The following is a 27,519-nucleotide window of genomic DNA, read 5'->3' on the forward strand; positions in this document are numbered from 1 at the left end:
AACATTTGTCTCCCTGATGAATGACAACCCACTTGCCAACATGTGTCTCCCTGATGAATGACAACCCACTTGCCAGCATGTGTCTCCCTGATGAATGACAACCCACTTTCCAACATGTGTCTCCCAGATGAATGACAACCCACTTGCCAACATTTGTCTCCCTGATGAATGACAACCCACTTGCCAGCATGTGTCTCCCTGATGAATGACAACCCACTTGCCAGCATGTGTCTCCCTGATGAATGACAACCCACTTTCCAACATGTGTCTCCCAGATGAATGACAACCCACTTGCCAGCATGTGTCTCCCTGATGAATGACAACCCACTTGCCAGCATGTGTCTCCCTGATGAATGACAACCCACTTGCCAACATGTGTCTCCCAGATGAATGACAACCCACTTGCCAACATGTGTCTCCCTGATGAATGACAACCCACTTGCCAACATGTGTCTCCCTGATGAATGACAACCCACTTGCCAACATGTGTCTCCCTGATTAATGACAACCAGCTTGCCAACATGTGTCTCACAGATGAATGACAACCCACTTGCCAACATCAGTCTCCCAGATGAATGACAACCCACTTGCCAACCTGTGTCTCACAGATGAATGACAACCCACTTTCCAACATGTCTCCCAGATGAATGACAACCCACTTGCCAGCATGTGTCTCCCTGATGAATGACAACCCACTTGCCAACATGTGTCTCCCTGATGAATGACAACCCACTTGCCAACATGTGTCTCCCTGATGAATGACAACCCACTTGCCAACATGTGTCTCCCTGATTAATGACAACCAGCTTGCCAACATGTGTCTCCCTGATGAATGACAACCCACTTGCCAACATGTGTCTCCCAGATGAATGACAACCCACTTGCCAACATGTGTCTCCCAGATGAATGACAACCCACTTGCCAACATGTGTCTCCCAGATGAATGACAACCCACTTGCCAACATGTGTCTCCCTGATGAATGACAACCCACTTGCCAACATGCGTGTCCCAGATGAATGACAACCCACTTGCCAACATGTGTCTCCCAGATGAATGACAACCAACTTGCCAACATGTGTCTCCCTGATGAATGACAACCCACTTGCCAACATGTGTCTCCCTGATGAATGACAACCCACTTGCAAGCATGTCTCCCAGATGAATGACAACCCACTTGCAAGCATGTCTCCCAGATGAATGACAACCCACTATTCCACATTTGTCTCCCAGATGAATGACAACGCACTTGCCAACATCTGTCTCCCTGATGAATGACAACCCACTATCCAACATTTGTCTCCCAGATGAATGACAACGCACTTTCCAACATGTGTCTCCCAGATGAATGACAACCCACTATCCAACATGTGTCTCCCAGATGAATGACAACCCACTATCCAACATGTGTCTCCCTGATGAATGACAACCCACTATCCCACATTTGTCTCCCAGATGAATGACAACCCACTTGCCAACATGTGTCTCCAAGATGAATGACAACCCACTATCCAACATGTGTCTCACAGATGAATGACAACGCACTTTCCAACATGTCTCTAACCAGGAGTTCATGCTGGTGATCGTGTAATAACATTACCCTGCCGACGACACTAATTTGTAAGCTTCTCTTAATCAGCAGCCTGCAATTCCCAATTCATATCCTAAGTAGGCTAGATAAAAACAATGTGGTGAAACTTACTGACAGTCAGATGTGGGCACCTTCTTCCATGATATTAATAAGAGCTTAAAAGTGACCAACAAAACAAGAATCCTGCACGCAAGTGTATTATTTACAAGTGAACACGAAAATACAACTGACACAAAGATGGTTTACAACATTAATGTGCAGAATGCTACAAATATATGTTTTTAGAAATACACATTGTTTTACATTATCACTGACTAAACCCAAACCCGAAAAGCATGTACTGGCAAAATTATTACAGTTAATACATTAATACAAGAAAAATAATTAAAACTTACAAAACTGACATATAAAATGTCTACATAAATAACTACATGACTTTCATCTGGCTGTACAGCTAAAACACTAATTTCGGATACTTATATACAAGCTCACTAATAGTAAGAACTATGAAGGTGTGGAGCCAAATTCCCCTGTTCCATGTCTGTGACCTGAAAATGCCCCCATACAGTTCTCTTTTTGCATCAATTATATGGTAAATAAAATTTGATCATCCCTGTACTGCACCAGATGTTTTGCACGATCAGTCCTCTCATGGGTATGGGCCAAGTGGCAGCCATGACACCACCTCACCGTGATCTAGACTACCAGTTATCTGACTTTATTGTTTTGCGGAAGCCTCGGTGGCTGAGTTGTTAGATCGCTGACTTTGGGTGTGCTGACAATTAGGTGCCTCATCCTGGCAGTATTGGTTTGAATCCCGTACGGGACTCAACCGTTGTGGATTACATTTGGATTCTCTGGACCATGGTGGCGAAAGGCCGTCAAATAGCATTAAAATAGCCTTAATCAATCCGAAGGGCACATTTTGGAGTATACTCCATAGGAGGTGACATTTATCCATGGGTGTCTCTTCTGTCATTGTTTAATGCTGAAGAATACAATGACATAGCATGGCCAGGCGTCCAGTGTCCAGACTGCGAAGTTGTTTTGCCATCTTTGACTCTGTGGTACCGCTGTACACATCACAATCATTTTTAGACATCACCTCATTGTCTCCCACTTCTAGCAGCTAGTATTGGGCTCGACATCGCTGGGGTTGGTTTAATGTCAACTATAATCGCTGCACCTATTGTGGTCTCTGTAATGGCTGGAATAGCTCTTGAATTCATATCATGTCTGTTACACACAAAGTCAATAGAACTCCATAAAGTGTATCTACTTGCCCAATACATCTCAACAGTTGTCTCTAAGTTAGATCACTCGGAAAGAGTTTCTGTTATTCCTTTCAGAGCTTGCAAACTTCATAAATGAAAATAAGTGACACCAAACATATGCTTTTGGAAAACGAGAACACGAAAGGAGAGAGACGCCAGAAATATTCCATATGAAAGCACTGGCTTTGGACAAAGAATCAAAATAAGCCGTGTTTTAGTTGCTTTGGCAAGTATCTGGTTACGATTGACATCTTCTTGTAAAAAAAATGGTTATGAGAGACGATGTACTCTACAATCTGCACATTGCCTCCCTCACGAGCCGCACGAAGGATGTTTGTACCATACCTATCCTTCACTCTCAGGTCACATCCTTTACTCACAAGTAGGTCAAACACTGCCTTGTGGCCCTTCAACGCTGCCATCATCGCTGGTGTTCTGTTTTGACCTCTTCTGTTGATGTCAACTATGTTAAGAGAAACAATGTATTCTACAATCTGTACATTGCCTCCCTCACAAGCCGCATGAAGGATGTTGTCTCCATCCCGATCTTTCACTGTCAGGTCACATCCTTTGCTCACAAGTAGGTCAAACACTGTCGTGTCTCCTTTCAATGCTGCACACATCACTGGTGTTATTCTGGCAAGACCTGTACTGTTGATGTCAACTATGTTATGAAAGACAATGTACTCTACAATATTTATATTGCCTCCCACACAAGCTTTATGAAGGATCTTTTCACCACACCCATCCTCCATTGTCAAGTCACATCCTTTACTCACAAGTAGCTCAAACATCTTCTTGTGTCCCTTCAACGCCGCCCTCATAACCGGTGTTCTCTTGTATCTATCTCCCTTGTTGATGTCAACTATGTTATGAGAGACAATGTACTCGACAATCTCTACATTGCCTCCATCACAAGCAGCATGAAGGACGTTGTCACCATTCCGATCCTCCACTGTCAGGTCACATCCTTTACTCACAAGTAGGTCAAACACTACCTTGTGGCCTTTCAACGCTGCACACATCACTGGTGTTCTCCTGTCATTACCTGTACTGTTGATGTCAACTATGTTAAGAGAGACAATGTACTCAACAATCTCTACATTGCCTCCCTCACAAGCCGCATGAAGGATGTTGTCACCATTCCGATCCTCCACTGTCAGGTCACATCCTTTGCTCACAAGTAGGTTAAACACTTTCGTGTCTCCCTTCAGTGCTGCACACATCACCGGTGTTCTGGCAAGACCTGTACTGTTGATGTCAACTATGTTAAGAGAGACAATGTACTCTACAATCTGTACATTGCCTCCCTCACAAGCCGCATGAAGGATGTTGTCACCATTCTTATCCTTCACTGTCAGGTCACATCCTTTACTCACAAGTAGGTCAAACACTGCCTTGTGTCCCTTGAACACTGCACACATCACTGCTGTTTCTCCAGATATATTTCTTTCCTTGATGCCGACTTTAACTTGTGAAACAACTTGCGCTAATATATTGGCATTGCCTCCGATGCAAGCGAAATGAAGGATGCTGTTTTGTTTGTCATCCTTTACAGAGAGATCACATCCTTTACTCATCAGAGTAAACATGTCAGCATCCCCTCTCCCAGCTGCCCACATTGCTGCTGTTTTCCCATGTTTGTTCTGTACAAAGTCAACTCGTTTCCTCACAGACAAAACAGACCCTGCCAGCTGGAGATTCCCTGTCTGAGCAGCAACAAGTACCACATCATTCCCATCATAGTCCTGTCTGTGAACATCAGCTCCGACAACAATCAGGTGCTGACAGATGTCTGTGTGTCCAGTGTACGCTGCCACCAACAGGGGTGTTCTCCTGTCTCTGTTCACAGCATTTATGTCAAACGTCCCTGATGACAGGAGATGCTCCACTATAGCCTGGTTACCTCCCTTGGATGCCAGATGTAGCAGTGTGTTCTTGTCAGTGTCTACAACAGACAGATCTCCCCCTTTGTTCAACAATGTGTCAAAAATGTGTTTATGTCCTCTCTCTACACAATACGACACAGGTGTTTTATTATATATGTCTGTCTCGTTTACATCCTTACGTCCCACATCCTGTACAATACCCAAGTTTCCCCCTTGACTCGCGTAGTGAAGAACTCCACGTGACTGTGCATCCTTTAAGGACAAGTCACACTGTTTTCTGGTAAGAACGTTAAACATGTCTCTGTGTCTTTCAGCTGCTGCTAACATCACTGGAGTCCTCCCGCTGGCATCCCTTGTGTTGATGTCAACCTTGCCCTTTGACAGGAGGAACTCTGCCAGCTCCATGTTCCCTGTTTCTGCTGCTGTGTGAAGCAGACTCAGACCACTCACATCCACAAGTAACATGCTCGATCCATTTTTCTCTAAGTGTGATTTCAATTTTGAGATATAATGTCTCTTGTGTGTCGTCATGAACCTGTTCTGGCCATGTTCTCTTGCTCGTAGAAACTGTGACATGTTCAGGCAGTCACCAACATGTCCATAAGAGAGTGTCTCAGACATAGTGAAGTCCTCAGAAGAGATGTGACAGTTCTGTGACAGAAGTAACTGAAACACATCTCTGTGGCCTCTGCATGCTGCAATCATCAGAGGTGTCTTTCCATACTGGCCTCTGTGGTTGATGTCAAACAGCTTACTGGACATCAGATGTCGGACAATCTGGACACTACCGCCCTGACATGCCAGATGTAGGATAGTATCACCGTTATCATCAACACCAGTCAGGTCACACTTCTCTTCAACTGCCAGATACTCATACAGCTGACCATGACCTTTCAGTGCAGCCATCATGACTGGTGTTCTCAAGTCCTGTCCTGGCAGATTCTTCCAGTCTTCCATGTGGGGAAGCAGCAATTTTACAATATCCGTACATCCCCTGAAACAGGCCAGATGCAGTGCGGAATTTCCACTTTTGTTCTTGATGAAACAATCTGCATCATCTTCCAGTAAGATGTTGACCATGTTGGCATTATTCCTGTCCACAGCCATCATAAGAAGAGAGTTCCCATCTGCATCTGTATAGTTTGGTGTATATGTGATATCTCTCTGTAGACCCTGTTGACCCAGCAGCTGCTGCCGTAGATACAGGAAGGACTTGGTGTCACGTAGTCTGATACAACAAGCTAGTTCTTCAATGACATGTACTTGTGACAGTTCCTGTTTCTGTAACACCTTCTGACACAGGTAATCATTGCCAGACTGTAGCACCCAGTACAAGAAACTCCTTGAACCAGTGGAAGAATCAGTTGTATCCTGTAAATGTAGAATGTCCACAAAACTGTCCCCGAGCTGTGTCAGGAACCTGTCTATGTTGTCCTCCCTGCTGAGAACTGGGTGACGGAATGTGTGTCTGAACTTCCCTCTACTTGTGTCTTCTACCAGCTGTGTGAGAAACATGTCTGTGTTGTGTCGCGAGATAAAGATGGTTTTATCAGGTAAGACTGGGAGAGATTTCGTGTTGCCAGTCTCGAAAATAACTTTGCTGTTTTTCCAGAAAAGTCCAGGAAACATGCGGTCAACAACAAACACACAGGCGTCATATACGACAGGGTTAGTGAAACTAATATAATCGCCAGACTGACATAGATAGGTGGCGCACAATGTGTATAACGTGTCAGAAAGATTCATTGTTTTTAATTTGGGAAAGAGTGACTGAAACTCCTCCAAACCATATTTATCATCATCACTCTCATCACTTCCATCACTTTCATACTGATTTCGATAGTTGTCTTTCACTTTGTTCCCAGAAACCAAGATATATATTATTGCAGCAGAATAAACAACATTATTAAGTAATCTTTCTATTTCCATTCTGAAATATGAGTAAGGATTTGCGAAAAATGTCACAGGGTCTGTGGTAGTTCTGTCTTGAGAGAAGTGTGTGATGACCTTGGGGAAACCGACATATGAAGGAAGGTTAGCTATGATCTCCTCCCGTGTGTCTGATGGAATGTCTGTCTGCATCTGCAGCATCTGGGAATATTCCTGCTTTGTTCTGTCCCAGTTCTGTCTTCCAATCTGGGTTATGTCCACTATTCTTACATCAAAGAAGTTATCTCCCTTATAGCTCTTATATATAATAAGAACATGAACAAGCTTATTAGCTTTAGTCTTGTTGTATATCTCACGTACCAAGTATGAACATCCACAGTGATATCCCATGTCATCAATCACCACCAGTGTGGGTTTAGTTGCCTGAAATACACCCATGATAAAGTCCTCCACTCTGTTGAAGAAGACTTTGTCGTATCCTTGTTGCTGGTAGTCACAACACAGCATGCGTCCTATTGTGGTTTTACCTTCCCCAGGACCACCAGTCAGCATCACCAGGTTGTGTTGGTGTAGCTGGTGTCGGACTTCCTCGTAGGCAGCTGTCTTCACAAATAACCTCTCCCAATCTGAAACAAATAGCTCATTTGTCAAAAGCTGAAGACAAAAATAACATATACACATACTTGTGGTAGTACAACCACAGCATAAATGAAGTTGAATATCTCATCTACCAAGTTTGAAGATCCCCTTGCATCAATCCAAAGAGTAACAGTAATCATCCTTAGTCATGATCCCTACATTCACTAATGCTGTGCCAAGCCTGCATCATGAATGTATACTAAGAAGATATCAAGCAATCTATTGAAATAGATACACTAAATAACTGCCATGAAATGTACACTGTTTTGTGAGAATAATAATAGTAGACATTTAATAAGACACAAAATGTTCCATTTTATAAAATGCATTTTCTTGTCTCCCATTTCCTGCAGGTTGGGATGTTACACTCAGAGACAAAGTCGGACTCCTCAACCTTGCCCAGATGCCAGACTGGATGACAGAAACTGTGGTAGCACCCTCACCTGGAAGTGGTTTTAACAAGAGAAACCATTTTGTCACACCCCACCTCTATTCCACATGATCCTATGCCCAAGGATATGTGCTTGTTGTACCTTCAAAGGATGACGGGCTTTTCAAAGCCAAGTACTCTCAAGAACATGGATTCTCGGTTAACCTTCATCTAGACTGAAATTAGGCGTTTCGCCTCCTCAGCTTTAGCCATTAACCAGGACCTCATCGAGACTAACGCCAATTGGGTGGTTCACCTCCAAATGGTAATGGGTTACCAGCAAAGGCTAATTGACTATATGCACAATCCCCCCAAGGCCCTGAAATCACTGCCCACTAGGATTCGGTGTTCAAACACCAGCTCCTCCATCACCAGATATCTGCCACCCATGATGAGACGGCCCTCAAAATGCTGGAGCATGTGTCCCAGAACTCTATGCAAGGCTCTAACAGGACAGGCAACCTTTGCCCCCAGTCATCCAAGTATTTGACACCCCTGCAAGTGAAAGACCCTATCCATTCGTCATGTTCCAGTTCAATGGTGTCCACTACATTAGTATTTCAGTAGCCCACCTCACCAAGCCAGTAGCTGCTTCCCTGCACCTGGACAACAGTTGTTCCGGTTCTTTTATCTGATGGATCGTTTTCTGGTCCAGCACATTCCTAGATGCTCTATCCAAGAGTCGAAGCTTCATCCTTAAGTGTTTCATCTAATGAGTCATCAACCTCTTATGTCTTACGAGCGGCGTTCAATAAGTTTTGCAACTTGGGCATTTGTGACACTAATCATAACATCAGTTTGACACGTGTCATAACAAGTTCTAGATGCAACAATAAGTTAGATGTGATGGCTTCATTCACTAAGGGTGGTCACAATCACGGATTCTCTTAAACATGAACAACGCGCTGTTATAAAGTTCCTTACATGCTCCTGTTCACAAGTCGAGAATTGCACAGGCTGCCATATGTGCATGTGGATTCGAACAGTTAAATCAACCACTGTACAGCCCAGATTTTTCCTGTTCCGGCAAATGAAATCTGCACTACGTGGAAGACACTTCCAGGGTGACGATGACATAAAGGCTGCCACAGAGGCGTGGTTAGATGGCTAATCTGCTGATTTCTATAAAAGTGGTATTAAAAGCATGAAGGACAAAATTAATGGAATAAGTGTATTGAGGTGAATGGAGATTATATTGAAAAATAAAAGTGCAAAAGATATTGTGCAACTTATATTGAAGTTGCAAAACTTCTTGAATGCCCCTCATATGTCTTCCTGATTCCAGATCCGCAGGCATGGGCAGTGGACGCATTCAGTTTCCCTTGGGAAGGATTAAGAGTGTACTTCTTCCAAAGGTGATGCAGAAGGTGAGGGCAACAAAGAGTGGGTGTTTCATAGACCTAAGACGTCCTACAGGAAGCTATCTACCAGGGTGGCCCAACCTACTCATCCAACCACACAGCAGGTTACCACACCCAAGCAAGTTTCATCTGCCCACCTGATTATAAGATAGCTCTAGGCATAAAAAGGTTAATTGGCGTGGGCAGCTCATGCCATTGCTATGGTGCACAGACCTACAACCTCAGGCCTTTTGGAGTATAGGGGGCACGGGTGGCCCAGTCGTCTAAGGCGCCGCGATTCGCTGTGCAGAGTGTCGTCCCTTGGGGACGCCAGAAACCTATGATTGAGGGTTCGAATCCCAGTTCGCCCCGATTATGTTTCTAGGTTTGTCAGCACCATACCCATGCTCGTGGGTTTCACCGAAGTGGTAAGCGTCTGAGACCTGCATCACGTCGGGCTTTCCTCCCTCATTAAGCTGACATGCCGTGATATAACTGGAATACTGTTAAAAGCGGCTTTAAACCCAGCTCACTCACTCACTCACTTTTGGATGATAAGTATCCATCCTACAAACCTTTTGTAAGGAAGAGGATTAGGTCCCTACTACAGTGTTACCTCAGTTCTTAGCTGAATAACCTCCTATATCTGCGCACCAAGCAACACCTGAAAGGCAGCACCATTACTACTTATCTGGTGTCTTTCAATTAAGAGGATCAGAAGATAAGAAAGGCCAAGTTCGCCCTCCTGCATAGGACTTAAATGTGGTACTTTCGGTATTTGCGTGGCCCTTCGTTCGAGCCTCTCCATGCAACATCATTTTAAAACCTCACTCAGAAGACAATCTTCTCATTGCTACCGACTAGGGCATCAAGGGTTACTGAGCTTCTCACGCTCAATATTACCCTTGTACACTTTGAGCGTGGTTTGCGTGGAGTGAAGGTGTTCATATATTTGGGACTTTGGTCATAGCCCAGCAGGTCACCAATCCTTGTCGCGGTTAAAAGATCCTCCTGTCCAGAGCCTGTCCTACCCGACTTGTGCAGTGTTCGCCCGCCTGACAGGGGGTAATTCTGCTACCCAGCAGTTTTTTTGGTAAATCAGTTTCTAGACTTTAGTGCACGCTAAATTTTGTTGCGGTATTTTACCGCGAAGGTCTCATACTATCAATACAACTGATATTTGTACGTACCTTGGATTAACCTGTAAGATTCATTTGCGTTGTCTGAGGATAAAAACAGAACAAACATTGTAGAGAATGGTTCTTCAACAATACTTGAATGTACATATTGAGCACCCATTAACCAGATTGGATATCTGCATCATTGTTCATCAACTGATCGGTTGAGGATCTGTAATAATTCACGTTTTGCTACACACTGTGGATGATTGGGTTAGATTGCTGACTTTGTGTGCTGGTGATTTGGTGCCTCACTCTGGCAGTCTGGGTTCGAATCCCTGATGGGACTCAACCCCCCAAAAGTACGAGAATCTGAACTTTACAAGGAAAGTGTTATCCCAAATGTAACATTTGTTACATTTGACCACTTTCTAAAAGGCATTTGTATGTTCATCGTCTATAAGTTAGTCAAAGAATGTTATTATCAGAGTTTTGTAAGCTGTACAGGTAATACATTGCATGAATTTAATATATTGGACATGCTGGAGCTTATGTAATTGATTACACTTTAGAATAAAAGAAAGCCAGTGTGGGTCATTGCATTTTATTATTTATGAAAGTCTGTAGTTTTTAACCTATCAATGTAATATTGGTTTAGATAGTACCTGAAAATGTTAACTATACTTCCTTGAATACAAAATGAATTTACATTTCACAGAAGACTTTTTTTCAGCTTCGAGGAAGAAACTACCAACACAGAATATGAGGCCACCAATTTAATCTTGTCCCAAAATAACCCCAAAGTCTGGAATTTTAGGATTGCTTAATATCGGTGATAATGCCATGGCTAACAACAGCTTCGTTATTCAGGATTTGATTGCACCAAAGGGAGCTAATGTAGTCATACTGCTTTTGAAATTTGAAATTTCACAAAAGTTCAAATGGACGCTAACTAATAAATTATTGAAATAATGTATAGATGACGCCTTTTCCCCATACTTAAGTCGAGTTTGTTCAGTTACATTGAAAGGTTCCAACCACATACGTTTGCGTATGAGCAATCGTAATATTAGTGATATTATTGGAGGCGTTGGGCTCTGGACATGCTGAACATGGGCGTAAAACTCAATAAGGCTATAAATGGGGTGAGACCCGTATTTACTGACTTTTACATATTGCTGTTTCTGCTGTTCACTTAGCCTCACCGAAACATCTTTAGATAAAATGTAACTTCACACATTCCTTAAAAAGATCTAAGCAGGACTGTCTGACGTCGAAAACTCCCAATTTGATTTCGCACTGTCTCTGTTTGCTGACATCACACGCACGCGACATATAAGGTTAATATTACGTGGACCAAAATGTATATGTTTACACCATTTTGTCTCTGGGACAACTTTAATAACAGGTTTGCTGTCATTAGTGTAGCTATTTATAATGAAGCCATAATCCTTATTTTAACCTTTTCCTTCATATTTTTCAGTTAATATATCCTACATTCACATATACCAACACCAGAAGATTCAATGACAATTGTAATTACCTTTGAGTAAACTCTCTGTTTCAGTTGACCTCTCTGTGGATGAAAACAGACACAAACATTTGATAGAATGAATCTTGACCAATATTTGAATGTACATGTTGAACACCCAATATCTCGGCATCATTATTCATCAAATGAATGGAATGAAGATGTGTAATAACGTATAAGTCATAATGTCTGGTTCCTAACGATTTGTTATAATGATGGAAAACGTTTTGTATTATTGTGAGGGATATATTAAAGGTATGGAGTCTATATTGTAGCGTACATACAATCTGGGCTTCGGTGAATACATATTCAAATTTGTTATTTCGGTTTCTTTACTCGAGTGTGTGAGTTGAAATTTCAAGAATGAAGATGAGAGTGAGATAAGATAAGGTAGTACTGTATTATATAGAAGGATATTTGTATTCCACACTTACTTTATATACTTTGCTATTCTATATTTGCTTTGAAGTGTCCATAACAGAGAAAGTTCAAGGATGAAAGACGATTGACCCACGGAAAGGTATTCCTATCACGTATGATACATTTGAAATGTTTGTGCAAAGGAAATTTATTCTGATTCCCTTGGCTGCCATTTCTGTCAGACCAACAAACCGCCATGACGAAATGTTAACAATAGGACTGGAACTTACCTGTATCTGATTGTTGCCCCTCCAGATCTGTGAACATCAAATATGTAACCTATATCATTTACCTAACAAACTAACACTGAATTGCTAAGTGCATGAGTTAGTGAAATACGAAGACAAATAAATATGATAGATAATAATTAGCTGCATACATTGATTCACTAAATTACTAACAGTCAAGAAATTATTTTCATAATAATCAGTTACTTTTTACATAACTTCTTTGATGACCTTAGAAGTTGAAGAACTAGGTAAGGATAAGATATATGAACAACTTCTTCAGTCAAGTGATGTGTGAAAAGTAAGTAAGGATAAGATATATGGATGAACAACTTCTTTATTGCAATTAGGAGCGACGTTTCGGTGTAGGCTCTAAAACGGTCATCAAGCAAATAGTCATCACTTTAATATAGGGGAACGGGTGGTCAAGTTGTCTGAGGCGCCGCACATTGCCGTGCAGAGAAATGTCCCTTCGTCACGCCAGAAACATATGATTGTAGTTTCGAATCCCGTTTGCGCCAGTTATATTTTTTTAGGTTTCTCATCACCACACTCATGCTCGTGGGTTTAAACAAACTGGTAAATGACACGCCGTGATATAACTGGAACACTGTAATGCGGCTTTCATCCTCACTCACTCATATATCACTTATCAAAAAGAAAAAAATATAATACGGTATTTACCCACCCAGTGTGTTATATCTCCATTCTTGACAAAGGCTTCTGTTAGGAACCCGATGCGAAGGATATAAAGCTACAAAATAATTGTCTATTCAAATAAGACTCTAAGTTCTTGAAAATTGGATTTTACCTGATTGTTGGTTTTGTGTTCGATCTTTCCGTCTGAAAAAATGTAAGATTCTTCTTCTGAATATCCCAATGATGATACATAGTAGAAGAAAGATCACGGATGTCAATAAGACAACAATGGTGGTAACGTCACTTTCACTTTCCTTCTCTTCCTCATTTGATTCGTTGGTGCTTTCTGTTAAAAAAATACGTTTAAGAAAATTACCTTGAAGAGAGAGCAGTCCCTAATGTATATACTGACAATGCAAAAGTGAGTCTTTGCGTTTAATATGTTCCTTTACAGAATATGTGTCAGGTAGCTCGAACAGATAGAAGTACGAGGTACATCAATTTTACAATCGATTCATATGCTTATGGGAAGAGATCTGTCGCTTTTAGTTATATGAATGCAGTTTAGCAAGTATTTTATGTTCTTGTAAGAGCCTGCCTTATGCAAACTTCTCCCTTGAAGTTGTTCATTTGAAAGACAGTTTACACTGCATTAAAACTTTCTTCTTTTGAAGAAGGAAAGTGTCATGTGTGCGTAATTTTAATGTAAATTTATTTGTAGTACTTAGAGGCCTCTTTTTCCGAACCGTCTCATTAGCGTCAGACTTAATATAGAGATAATTAAACGTTTGCATTATGAATTGTCTGCTAAAACCGTAATCGCGTAAGACGTCATGTCTTGAATGCTCATTGATTGTAGGGAAAGTTCCGGAATAGAGAACTTTAGAATAATGTTTTTAGTGGAATATGTTTTGAACCAATCTTCGTAAACGAGATTTTGTGGTAGGATGTTAGTTGGTTAGATGTTTTATCTAAGTGGTGTCAAACAAACTCTCACAAATGTGAGATTGTTTATATTACTTTAGCACATGGTTTTGAATTGTTACCTTTGGTAATCTCACAAAAATCTCCTGTGGTTTTCCCATCGCAGGGGTAGGTGCAGTGCCCGGTCCTCTGATTACAGACGTTGCCTGGACAGTTCTTGCTGCAGAAGTGATCACATTGATGACCGTAACAACCATGTTTGCATCCGTCCGAACACCTCCCTGTCTCCCTCTGACAGTGTGTGCGGTTCCTTACTGGGTTAACTCTGCAGTTTTCAGGGCACATTTGGTTGCAGTTATCTCCATACAGTCCCCATTCACAGATATAATCGCCATGAAAAGGCAACGCTGAATCTGAAAATTATTTTATTAATAACTCTGCTATTTCCTGGAACAATAAACTGTGATGAAGCTGAAAATCTAGAATTATTTTCACTTACCCATGGTCCTACTGAGATACACACACATACCCAGCTAACACACAACGTATATTATATATTATTATGTAACGTTTTCTGGGGGTTTCTCGTTGCAATGTTTCATGAAAACATTGTTGTAATGTTATTTCAAAACATTATCAAAACGTTTTGTGTAAGGTTATAAAAACGTTGCCTAGGATCAAACACACAACTTTTACACACCAATGTTGTAGAAACGTTATTGAAACTTTATTCGAAGGTTTTCCTAAAGTTTGATTGAAACTGAATCGCAACGTATACAACCCAACGTTGTTGAACGTTAATTGAAAGTTTTCTACCAACATGTCTCCGATCACTGTAGGAATGTAAAACAACTTAACACTAATGATTACGCAATTACATATTTTCTTTAGAAATGATAAACAATGCTGCAAAGCCTTGTTGCCTCGTGAAATGAAGTCAGAATGACGTCACATTATCGCGGAAGATTATGTTGTCACCAGCCATCTTAGATCAAGCTCGCTCTGGATATATGTATTACAACCAAGTCATTGTGCAGCAACTGGAAATGGAAAGTTGATCTGTACATTTGGATCAGGTCAGATAATTTTTCAAAAGCAGTCTCTAGTAGTTATGTTTCTGTATAGATCTATGCAGATAGTCAATCGATTAATTTAGATCAGGTTACTCAGAAGTGGCGGGGTTTAGGCTAGAATGCTCTTCGCCGGACACTTTCACTGACCATGATGTATACAGTGGTGAAGGAGGCCCAAGGTCTTTGGAAACGTCTAGTCTAAAGCGCTAATGATGATATAAAACTGTATTATCGGGAAGAGACAGAAACATGCTTGTTAATTACGAATAGGCCGAATTAGCTCTGAATGTGGATCATGTTTTTGTTGGTGTCCTCTGAAGTTATATTGTAGTAAGGCACTTACATTGGGCATCTTTAATATTTCTAAAAAAAGTCAATTCATCAATTGACGATAAAAATGTCAAACTCCCTTCTAATGAAAACGAGCAAAAGTAAAACCAGTCACTCGTTGCGCGCTATAACGGGGTGTTTGCGGTAATTGGTCCTCGGTGGCGTGGTGATAAGCTAGTCGATAGTCTAAAGTTTTTACAATATATTGCCAGTGAGTTGGTCATCGTTTGTCGATTATTAAGGGGAGACAGGTGTAGCCAAAGTGCACCAATGAAAAATACAATGAAATTGATAGCAAACATATTTGTTCGGTTTTCGATCTCCATAATTTGCCTTGTACTGCAAAGAATTATATTTAACGATGTTGAACAATATTATGTTCAATAAATGTAGTACCAAATACATTTTTATGATATTTAATTTTAAATCGTACTGTTGATATAGAATATCTAGCTATAAACGGCGCAGCAATACAGATGTGAGTCGTAATTACAAAGCCTGTTTAATATATCTATTCTCGTTTGGATTCCGGTTCAGAATTGGTCCAAAATAATCCATGTTTGTAAGGGGCGACAAAATATAGGTTGATTTTGTGTCACTGTACTCTGACCCAGGTTGTGGGACGTGGATCACAATATCATCCATCACATGTTTGTCTGGCCAAGAATCCATTCTTTTCAGACCGGAGCATTATACTTAAAGCAAATTACGTAAGGTGTTTCTTATGATGGTACTCTCTTTGTTTATTTGTGTGTTGTTTAACGCCACGCTCAGGAATATTCCAGCTATATGACGGCGGTCTGTAAATAATCGAGTCTGGACCAGACAATCCAGTGATTGATATCATGAGCACCGATCCACACAAACGGGATCGATGACATGCAGCAACCAAGTCAGCGAGCCTGACCATCCGATCCCGTTAGTCGCCTTTTACGACAAGCAGCGTCGCCTTTTACGGCAAGCATTGGTTGCTGAAGACCTATTCTACCCCAGAATCTTCACGGGTCTATGACTTTGTTCTAATGTGGAACATTGTTGTTTTCACTGAAACAAGGGTGAAAATGAGACATTTTCATGGAGATAAAAAATACTGAAGAAACATTGAGGAATACACCAAATAAACCCGGGGCTGTTAGTTACGTTAAGGTAAGTGCAGCTGTTAAATTCCATTGTCGATATACACGTTGGTGTTTTGCGGCTTGAAATGAATGCTTAGAATGTATTTGTATAAATGTATTGTTTTCTATGCTCGTAGCAAGTTTGTATTCGATGTGATTCTTGTAAATTTAGTCACCACATCAAGTACTCAGTTATGTCTCAATGTAATATATGTTTCCATCAAACTGGTGCATAACATACATTATTGTTAGAATATCGATCTCCAATTAAATGTTTCTCGTCATATATATTTCAAATACCTTCTTGAGATTCATTATTTTGTTTATCATTTCAGGGAAGTGGATAAAGACAAAACCAAAGAAAGACGATTTTGGCAATCAATAATTTCGAAAAGTGTATAAGTTTTCAATTATCTTAGAATATTAAAATGTCAACAACTGTTTCTTGGAGTTCTTTGTTGAATGGTGACGTTGCATGACTGAAAGTTGACGATAATCTATATAGAGTCGATAAGGGACCGACCATTTACTATTAGAGGGGGGTTGGGTGGTGGACCTGGATCCACTTGCACAAAGCGATCTTAGCGCTACAATTATTGTAACTCCTTAAAATCACGATCTTAGGCTTTGGCTACAATCGCCATCCACTTGCACAAAGTGATTGTACGCTAAGATCATTGTAAGCTGCAATCAAAACTTACAATTTCTCCGGACCAATCTTAAGCTTAAGTAACTAAGATCGTTGTAGTCCCTGAATAAACTTGACAAAATGGCGTGCAAGACAGGGCTTGTTTCACATAAATAATCTGCATTACATTCAAACATTGCCTCTTTATTTTGTCAGAAATATCGTTAATTATGATAGTGAACCAAATAACTATAGATTTGATAGCTAAAAGTACTATTCCCACCCAACTCAATGTTGAAAGAAGTGTTAAACAACATACCTTTTCGCTAATCAAGGGAAGGATAAAAACCTAAGTTGTCTGCAAGCGATTAGTAGCGTCCGTGAACTTTTGGATAACTCAAGGGCAACTAATCTTAGTTTATTCTCTAGATGGGTTTGGTTTCCCTTTGTATAAGTATCGTAGAATCTACCTTGCCCCAGTGTATTAATGTTGTAGAATCGCTGAGCCCCCCCTGTACCTCTTTTGGGTCACATTCGTGTCAGTTTTTTTGTCGTTAGTTTATCATTAAATTTGATTATAAATAAATACAAATTGAAGTGGAAAACCATACATGTTTAAATCTAAATCCGAGTGGGGTAAATATATGAATTTTAAAGAATAAAATGCAAGTATTCATCAAACAAGTAAATACACATGATGAGACATTTGAAATTAGTGTAAAATGTCCCATACATTGCAAAAGTAAAATTCACACTTTTTAAAAATAATTATCAATATAATTAATACCCATTGCATATATATTAAACAATTGCTTTCTCAAAACATTTTTCATTATTCTTATTTCCTATCCATGCATTCTTGTAATCCTCCATCTGTGATTTATACCCTCCTTTGTTATAGCAGCGAAACGAAAACATGAAGGATATATTTAGGATGTTTCGAAAAACTCCCCAAAGTAGATGACGATCATACATTTACTTGTATGTTATTAGGACATATCATTATTATTTATTTAAATTTTTATAATAATTATGTCACTTAATAATATACTTATTCTTATTTCAATACTTTTAATAAAACATGAGTAAGTATTTCTCAAGCTGCAATATCAAACAATTCTTTATTCACGCGAGTATTAATGCCGACAAAAATATATGCCATCCCATCAGTGTCGGTGTCAGAAGTGTTGGCTTTTGTTGACGTACCAGGGTCGATTACTCTGGAAGGGATGAAGACGATGGTGGCGTTGGCTGCGGTGGCGGCAGCGACGGTGTAGATGATGTCATGCGAGATTCTGATATCTGCCTTATGGGTAGACTATTCACATCTTTCCTGAACAGAGCATCCTTTCTGGACAATGTTTTACCACATTCCTTGCAAGATACCCCCAATTCATCATGAGTAAGAATTGTCATCTGTCCTATGAAACAGCTGCAACACTTATTTTATACACACTCCTTCATACAGGCGTTGGTGTCGTCAGCTTGCTGATGTGAAAAACAATGTCAAAAGAGTCATGTTCCCACACTATGTGTGACTGAAGATGTATTACGACAACAGAGCACTACAGCAGTTCATCAGAGTTGTCTCCATTTCTTCCTGTGGTGGTTTGGGTTCTTCCTGTTACGTTCAGCCTTTACCCTTGCCTTTTCTCGTTTGATTGTAGCTTCCATCTGAGACAGTATTTTTGTTTGTAGCATGGGTTTAGCCTGTCGAGAGGCTTTTGTCTTGACATTCATCTTTTTGATTGATTTGGATTTGGTGCATTTTCTTTTCTTTACCAGTGGAGGAACACCCCTTCCTGTGATTAGGTCACCCGACCCGAAGATATCCACTGAACGTCTCTGATTTTTCCTATTCGTCTTCATGTTTTCTTACAGTGATGTCCGACCAGCAGCAATACTTGAATGTAAATGAAACTTGCAAGAAGCAAGGAATCTACACCGACTACAATCCAATAGCTGGCATTCCTAAAGAATTCCAAATTTCTTCATAAGTGTGACATTCCATTTGATGACGATCATTCTAGTATACATCTGAAGGAATCTACACTGACTACATTCCAAATGGCTGGCATTCCTAAAGAATTTCTGAACTCTGACAATTTTTTAAACAAAGTCCACATTCTTCACATTCATAATGACTTCATGCATAATGACTTCGTTCTCATTGTGACGTCATGCATGTACATTAGCATAGGCTCATGATTATTCATAGGGCGCCTTCCACGGAAGGTGCTGGGCGTCCACATTTACTCCTACTAATATTCAACATGTTCAATGCCCAATGTATTGGAAAACAAGTTGTTTCTGTGCCTAACCTACTGTTAGAAGCCCATTTGTGGTGTCTCACACCATGATATTGCTTGAATATTCCAAAAAGCGAATAAAACCATACATAAAATCAATTTTTTCAGTTTGAGCCACTGTTTTGTAACATACCAACACTTTCAACCGAGATGCTTAACAAAATGTGCCTTAAAAAACAAGTGTACGTTATGCATAAGCTACAGATGTATTTTGCTTCACGTTTGACAGAATCATTAGAAACCTGTATACACTATTTTGATTACATTGTAAATGTACATAGCTGTGTGGTAAGTACGGTGTACTGACTTTTACATGGAGCCTGCCTAGTAAAGATTCACTGGTAATGCAGAAGAAGGCATATAATCAATAGCAAAGAACTTTGATGGAAATATATTTAACTGATTATATATTTCATTTCTAAACCACCTTCACTGAGAGCTGTGAATATTTTATACTGTGTACTTAGCCAGTTTGTCGTAATCCAACGCATTTTGAGAAATGATTAATCAACTACTACAGCTGGGGATCTGAAAGTTTTTTCCAAATGAGAAAGATTCATCTGATAAGAGTTGTGTTCAGAGGACGTCAATATAAACTTATTAGGACTAATAATTTCCTGATAAGGGTTTTATCCCAAAGCTTCAGACTGATTTAAGATACCTTTCACGCTTTTGGATCACAATTATATATATTCTAGATCTGTTTTTCATGGGTTAGACAGTGAAGTTATTGCTAAGAGTTTGAATAAAAAGAAGAAAAAAGTTTACATTGAAAGAACTAAGAACAGATAACACTACATGTACCTTGTCAGTCTGTATCGTTATTTGAGTCATATTCGTATCAAAAGTAAGTTTAAAAAAACCACCCTGACAGGCTAGAAATACTGAAGTGAAAATATGTTGCATACATGTGTGTATAATTAAGATGTATTTACTGCCTTTTGGTGATATATATTCATTTGAAATTGAAGATTAAATCATGTTCATCAATAACATGATAAAACATATCCACTTCTCTGAATTGTGTTAACATAATAATAAAAGTGACAAAATCTTTTCAATAATCACACGACATGTCTGCCATTCCGGTTATCACAATGTGTTTATGAATCACTATAAAAATGATAAAACCAGGTGTTCGCGAAACGTTGAGCGTTTTTCTGCACAGCCGGTGGCACCCATCACAAACAACTATGTATAAATCATGCATGTAGTTATTTCCCGTTTAGCTTACTCTCGAAGCTGTCCAACTGATAATTCCCATTAGCATGATAAAACATAGCAGTGAATAAGACTGAAGTTCTTTTAACAAATCTGACAATTCGAATACAGTCAGTGTGAAATTTAACCAACAGATTTAGTCTGTATATTCATTAGTGCTACATAATTCATCCACCCCTATATCTGGAGCCTTTGTCGTTCCCTTGCCTGGCATAATAACATCAGTCAACAGTCTTTCAAATAGATAGCATATAATTATAAGATTTTATCGCAATTACTGCACACAATATTTGGATTCTTTTCTCAAAAAATAAATAAGAAGTGGAATTTGCATTAAGTCCACTTTCTACATAACAATTCCATAAGTTCTAACGTTCATGTAAAGAATGGAATAAATCACTCACTGAGAAACAGCAGAACGGCGAGTTGTTTCACCATCTTCTTAAAGTCTTGTGAAACCTGTAAAACACAAGCAAACCAATGTATACTGTCCCATGAATGCATTTGTATGTGAAAGTGGAACGTGAAGTTATCACCTAAAATATTCACCCGAAAAAGATAAATCGGGACCTTTGGAAATATGATAAAATCGCTTGCTTTATTTACCCGTTTAAGTTGATGACAAGAAGATGAATACAGGCCGCCCTAGGTCAACGTGGCAAAAACTCTCAACAAGACTATATGACAAGGCCGCCATACAGGCTGCCCTAGGTCAACGTGACAAAAACTCTCAACAAGACTATGTGACAAGGCCGCCATACAGGCCGCCCTAGGTCAACGTGACAAAAACTCTCAACAAGACTATTTGACAAGGCCGCCATGCAGGCCGCCCTAGGTCAACGTGACAAAAACTCTCAACAAGACTATGTGACAAGGCCGCCATACAGGCCGCCCTAGGTCAACGTGACAAAAACTCTCAACAAGACTATTTGACAAGGCCGCCATACAGGCCGCCCTAGGTCAACGTGACAAAAACTCTCAACAAGACTATGTGACAAGGCCGCCATACAGGCTGCCCTAGGTCAACGTGACAAAAACTCTCAACAAGACTATATGACAAGGCCGCCATACAGGCCGCCCTAGGTCAACGTGAGAAAAACTCTCAACAAGACTATGGGACAAGAGGGATTACTTCAACTTTCTCTTCATATCACTGCAAACACGTCGTTTTTTCCGTATATGGTCATTGGACGGTAAAACGACAATTGTTTTTATTAAAATTGATTCATTGGTGAGCGTCCAGAAAGTGTCGGGAAAAGCGTTGAGTTTTTCAACCGTTAAATGGTTGGCAAAAACGATGCTTATTGCTCCGCCTTGTAAAACTGTTAACGGTCAATCGGATGGCGCTGGTGTCGCATTGTCGTCCCATCACAAATGTGTGATAAAGGCGTAAAGTTTACTTAATTTTACAGTTAGGAATCTGTAACCAAGTTATATATAAGTCCGTCCGCGGGTCCATAACCTTTATATTGCTAGCTATTCCACCTCTAGTAGTACCTCTTCCACAATCCACATGCCTCTAGTGCAGTGGTCGATCGGTAGATCTTACTCTTGACCGTATGAGACAAGTGACGAGTGCACGCCTGACCTGTGACCTTGTTACACCCTCCATGAGGTGTTTGCCGAAGGGAGAGGGGTAGGAAATGTGTGCTCCAGCCCAGCGCGGAGCTCGCGACACTCTGTATACTGCATGTTGTATACAGTATGTTGCAGTTGATATACTGCATACTGCATGCGATTCTTTTTTGCGGAAGGGAACAGCTTTAACGATTGAAGATTCAAAATGCATTTATTTCTTATGGAACAGACCATCGTCACTTGTCACTGAAATATTGCTGAGAACTGCGTTTAACAGCCCACACAATTTGCTTTCATAAAAGAGCGCTGCAGTGATTTAAGATAGAACCATATACATATGCAGTGCCAACTCACTCACAACTTAACTCATATGTCAACCAGCTGTGAGGAGAGATTTTTATAAGCCGAATAAGGTTGATAAAGGACCCCTCACTGATTAGGTTCTTTTTTGCTTAATTAATTAATTTAGTTAACAGAACAGTTGGCCATGTTAGATGATATAACCATAAACCCAGAAACTCCGACTGGGGCCAAACTGGTCTTGTTGTTGTGTGGTATGAGCTGTGACGTAGACCCAAGAGATTAAAGTAAAAAAGGAGACTAACTCAAGTCTACAATGATTGAGAAAGTCTAGATTTCCACAGCTCTAGCCTGAAATTGAGAATTGTTCTGTGCTCCTGTCTAATTTTATTATTTAAATTTTGTAGACCAACCAGGAAAGAAACTGATGGAACATTAATATCAAATTTTACCACTGATCCAGTTAAATTCATCACACAATAAGATATTAGTATTTGAAGGGAAACTAATATGGTTGAGGGACTGTGAGACAAACTTCTTCACGGTCTGTTTCGCCGTCGTGATCTTTAGAGCTAAGTAATTTGAACCATCTGAGACAGCGACTCGACACCTGATTGCACCCATCAGATACAAGTCACTACTGTCTCTACTACTCTCTCCAAACGAAAAATAATACGAAAAATATCGGAAGTGTATATTTTTAATCCTTTTAATTTATTATTTAGATACATGTTTTAACTTTAAAGTAATTATATGTATCTAAAAAATGTCAAAAATGTATCATTGGTATATGTGATGCTGGTACCGTTTTTGTTGCCATTGCGTGGCTCTTCTGGTGTTAATATGAATATCAATTACATCCATTGAAATATGGACTTGTAAGAGAGCTCATCACTGAACCATATGCAACCATAACCATTCAATTGGCGTATATAAATATGTTATTCATTGTATGGAATTGCATTGTACCTTTTTACTAAAAAAATTACCCGTGAAGATCCGGGTTAGAATAGGCCTACAGCAACCCATTCTTGTACGCTGCGACTAACATAATCGGGTGGTCAGGCTCGCTGACTTGGTTGATGCATGTCATCGTATTGCAATTGCGTAGATCTCCTGCAGAAAAGCACTAAAAGTGGTTAAACTTTAGGTAAGGGGAAAGGTATGTAACTATCAGAACTTTGGATTTTAGCAAGCATCGTGCTCAGGGATTCGGGTCCTGGCTTGGGCTTTGTGTTGGACTTGTAGACGGCATTTCCAGATTTGATGTATCAATGACCAAAATGATGTCTGATGCAATTCTCTATTTTGACTTTTACAGTGTGCTCCAAAGCCTTTTCGGGTGAACAATTTGCTTGCCTTTGCATGTGTTTGTGGCGGGTGCCACCAGTGGATCGGGATGAGCTAGCCTTTTTAGCGAGCACCACTGTCATGACACATGCTCCTGGTGTTGTCGGTATCGTGCAGTTTTGGCAAGGGTTTCTTATGATAATGGAAAGGCTTATGTCACTTTTGCTAACTGATAAACTTGAGAAATAATGTCATTGTATGGTCTTGCATTTAAGAGACATGCGTCGTTTATATCTTATATGAGATATCAACATTACGTACAGCCTCTTTAAGGGTGTTAAATTAATAAAAAGTATGTCCTTTAAAATTATTTACCGGTACTTTAATAATGATGACTCCCTGAATAAAATCTGATAATGTCGAATACATCCATTTTATGAATGGGAGGGGTTGAATTTGGCCTTTCCCCATATTCTCACAGTTTTTTCGTCTATTATCTGTCCCTTTTCTTTTAAAACCGATCTTCATATCGCTGTCACTTTCGGATGCGATTGTTGGGGCATTGCGTTTGTCTTCCTTCCCCAGCTACATCTATTGGGAACAACTCACTTCAAGTTGCGAGCGCATGTTCGAATCTCCAGAAATGACGTCATGATAGAACAATGTTTTATCGTGAAATAAATAAAGCTTCGTTCTTCTTTGTTCTTTGCGATTCATTGTGTAGCTATCTTGCATCATCAAATGTCAATTTCTCAATGCTTTATCATGATATTTCTAGATCCTTACCAATCATGTAGCAATAGCATACACAAATATCGTTGACTTCTACGTAGAATAGAGTCTTGAAATGATTATCCTTTGGTGTGCAATATTTCTGGTTGATAAATCCAATATACGCTTACTTTGGGGCGTTGCAACTATACATTTTACTACCACTTTATCAAGTCTTATGTTTACATGTAGCCAAAGAACCAAATATTTATAGGCATGACTATATTCTAAGCAAATATCTCCACACTTAAAAACAAAGTTATACTGGGTCTTTGAAAGGAATTAAGAAGTGATACCGATAAGGAAGAGAATTTATGGATGTCAACTTCTTTATTATGAGGAAGACAACGTTTCGGAGTGTATACTTACTATGTCATCAGGTGAATAAATGCTATGAGGCAGAGAACATACAGTCAAGTCCCGTTAATCCGACATCGATGGTTGAATATGATTGTCGGATTAACAAGTATGTAGGATAAACGAAATTCAGTGGTATCAACGTTCGTGATCGAAAGTCGGACAACTACACGATAGATAAGGATTCAAACACGTAATAAAAAATATGAAATATATATTCATATTGTTATGTTACATTGTTAGCGGAATATGATTTCTAATCATGCAACCTCTAAAGTTTAACACAAAACAACTGTTACGGACTGTATGACTTATTCAAAATACTTTAAAAAGCATAGCCTGGAATGGAAGTCGCAACATGGAAACTGGTACCCAAAGCTTAAGAAAGCTGCTTTCTAAGTGGCTAACATCTTGTTGGTCATTTCATTGGTAAGAGAATCTGTACTTTACTATGAAAGTGTTATCCCACACATAACATTTGTTGTCAGTGAAAGTTTATCTGATGCCAAAAAGCACAACAAAGGTATATTCAGCTTTGGATGTGTAACACTATTACAGATATCTACGGATATTGATGACGACTTAGAGTAGCTTCGTAACGCACGTCTTCTCAATTCAGGGATAAAGGGGTACAGATGACGGATTTAACATAAAGTAAGGTCATCATGGATTAGCATATGAACTATGATTTTCTTTAGGAAGCCAATGCCCCAAATTAATATATCTACAAGGTTCCCAGGTTACATTCCTGGTAGAAGTGTGCATTCAAACCGCTCAACATTGGTCTTTGACTGACTGTGGCGTTAAAACAAACTCATTCATTTACTTGAACTGAATGTTCATCTTAATTGTTATGGACAGTCACGGAGCCGTGATCCAGTGAACAGGGTGTCATTAGATAAGAATAAAGTGATTACAAGAAAAACGGGATATAACACCCAAGCCAATAAGCTTCGCTCAGTAACACCAGAGTAAGTCAGTACAAGATTGAAAACTGCCCCAAAATTATGTATGGCAGACTAGTCGGGTAGTGCTATATGTGTATAAGTGTAAAGTGTCACTGCAAAAGTAATGACGAGTGTTTGTCTTTAGTATTAACATTCAAATACGTGATATCTGTATCAGCGATATTGTCTACGTTCCATCGGTGAGTAAGCGTTAGCCTTACTATCTCGTAGTGTATATATATTTGCAAGCAATGGTATTTCTGAAGGCATCACGATACAGTTTTTGCGATGCATCACATTTGCATTAGCATTTAATAACAGCCTTGTGTTTGGGTGTTTCGGTAGTTTAAATTGCTGCTCTTGATATTGATGATTCAATGAACAATATAAAGAATGACTTTAGAACGATAACATGCGTTAATGTATCTCTGATATATATAAGATAAATAGAACAATGAGTGGTACTTCCAGTGTAGTGACAGTAAGTGAGTAGTAAAGGCAACTTTTAACAATTAAATTAAACAACTCTCCTTATAAGTCATTTTCCTGACTTAAAAGTAAATGCAAAAACACAATTGTGCGGAATACAGCATACAATAAGCTTTCTTGTCCCGCTTGGATCGGTTTGGGAGGCAGCCTAGATATCCATAGAAAAGACACTAGTCTATCTCAAAGTCCCTGAACCATATCATTTTCCCTTTCACTCAGCCCTTTCTTTTATGCAAGAGCCCTAAATGAAGGAAGGCTAGATTTTCCTCCGGTTCATCTCGGGTTCTCCCATATCACTGGGGCTCCTTATCAATTTAAATGGAGGTATTTGTTTCTATCAAAATTATAGAGTTTTAGAGAGGGCAAAAGTGTGATTAGACATAACCAATTTTTGAATTTGAAACTAATCTGTTTACAGTAACAGGACACTGCTTAAAAAGAAAAGTGAAAACACGCCAATTAGAAGGCAGACGAACCTTAAAACTATTAACAAACATAGTTTCCTCAATTCCAAGCAATATCGGAGAAATATATATGCATATACTATCTGGCAATACACACCAATGTCACCTTCTACAAAAAAACGTTTTTTAAAGCCGGTAAATTATTCAGGTTAATATTCGTTTGTGTATTTGACGATTATATAAGTTGCGAAAGTATTAATCCTTTTCCTATACTCAGACGTTCCTGAGCCTTGTGCTTTCCTAATTATTTTGACTAAAATTCTTACCGTTATCATTGCATTAGTTAATGAGAAATGCGTGCCTATCAAGTACGTGCCATACATTTAAGCGACATTGTACAATTCTGAACTTATCACAGAATGTGTTACGGAATCATTGTCAAATAGTGGTGACATTAAATCTAGGAAACAAGCGCACGTAAAATTTGGAAAAGGCATTAAACAATCCGCATGCGCAGAACGATTGATTTCAGTACTTCCGCTAAGCGCTACGAGTACAGCATCAAACTCCAGCCTGTAGTAACACGCGGGCAATGAAATCTGAGAAGAAGAAATACCGATTGACGCTGTTGCTTGATTGTCAATACCGATCAAGAAAGGGAGGAGCTTGACGATATCGTAATCTGCCAGATGTTATTTGGACGGAAAAACGATGGTTTGAAAGCGTCTCAGAAACGTCGTTTTACCGTCCAATTACCATATACGAAAAAACCCGACGTTTTCGTGTTTGCAGTT

General features: G+C 39.6%; 1 protein-coding gene and 1 long non-coding RNA gene across 3 annotated transcripts in view; both read right to left on the reverse strand.

Annotated features, from left to right (window-relative positions):
• Positions 1-1,769: 1,769 nt before the first annotated feature.
• On the reverse strand, positions 1,770-10,264 carry LOC139477181 (serine/threonine-protein phosphatase 6 regulatory ankyrin repeat subunit B-like). Its single transcript, XM_071259739.1, has 2 exons — positions 10,242-10,264; positions 1,770-7,268 (listed from the first exon to the last, which is right to left on the reverse strand). Exon 2 carries the CDS (start codon positions 7,192-7,194, stop codon positions 3,061-3,063), a length of 4,134 nt encoding a protein of 1,377 aa, XP_071115840.1. The 5' UTR covers positions 7,195-7,268; positions 10,242-10,264; the 3' UTR covers positions 1,770-3,060.
• Positions 10,265-13,041: 2,777 nt separating this feature from the next.
• LOC139477217 (uncharacterized) overlaps positions 13,042-27,519 on the reverse strand; it is a 136,205-nt gene continuing 121,727 nt past the window's right edge. For both annotated transcript variants that reach the window (XR_011654148.1, XR_011654147.1), the window contains exons 3-5: positions 20,994-21,048; positions 14,033-14,323; positions 13,042-13,332 (exon numbers count right to left, since the gene is read on the reverse strand). This is a non-coding gene — a long non-coding RNA (uncharacterized lncRNA). The remainder of the gene's footprint in view (positions 13,333-14,032; positions 14,324-20,993; positions 21,049-27,519) is intronic.

Source organism: Haliotis cracherodii, unplaced genomic scaffold, assembly GCF_022045235.1.
Source record: "Haliotis cracherodii isolate W230 unplaced genomic scaffold, xgHalCrac1.p SCAF_32, whole genome shotgun sequence".
Taxonomy (NCBI): Eukaryota; Metazoa; Mollusca; class Gastropoda; order Lepetellida; family Haliotidae; genus Haliotis; species Haliotis cracherodii.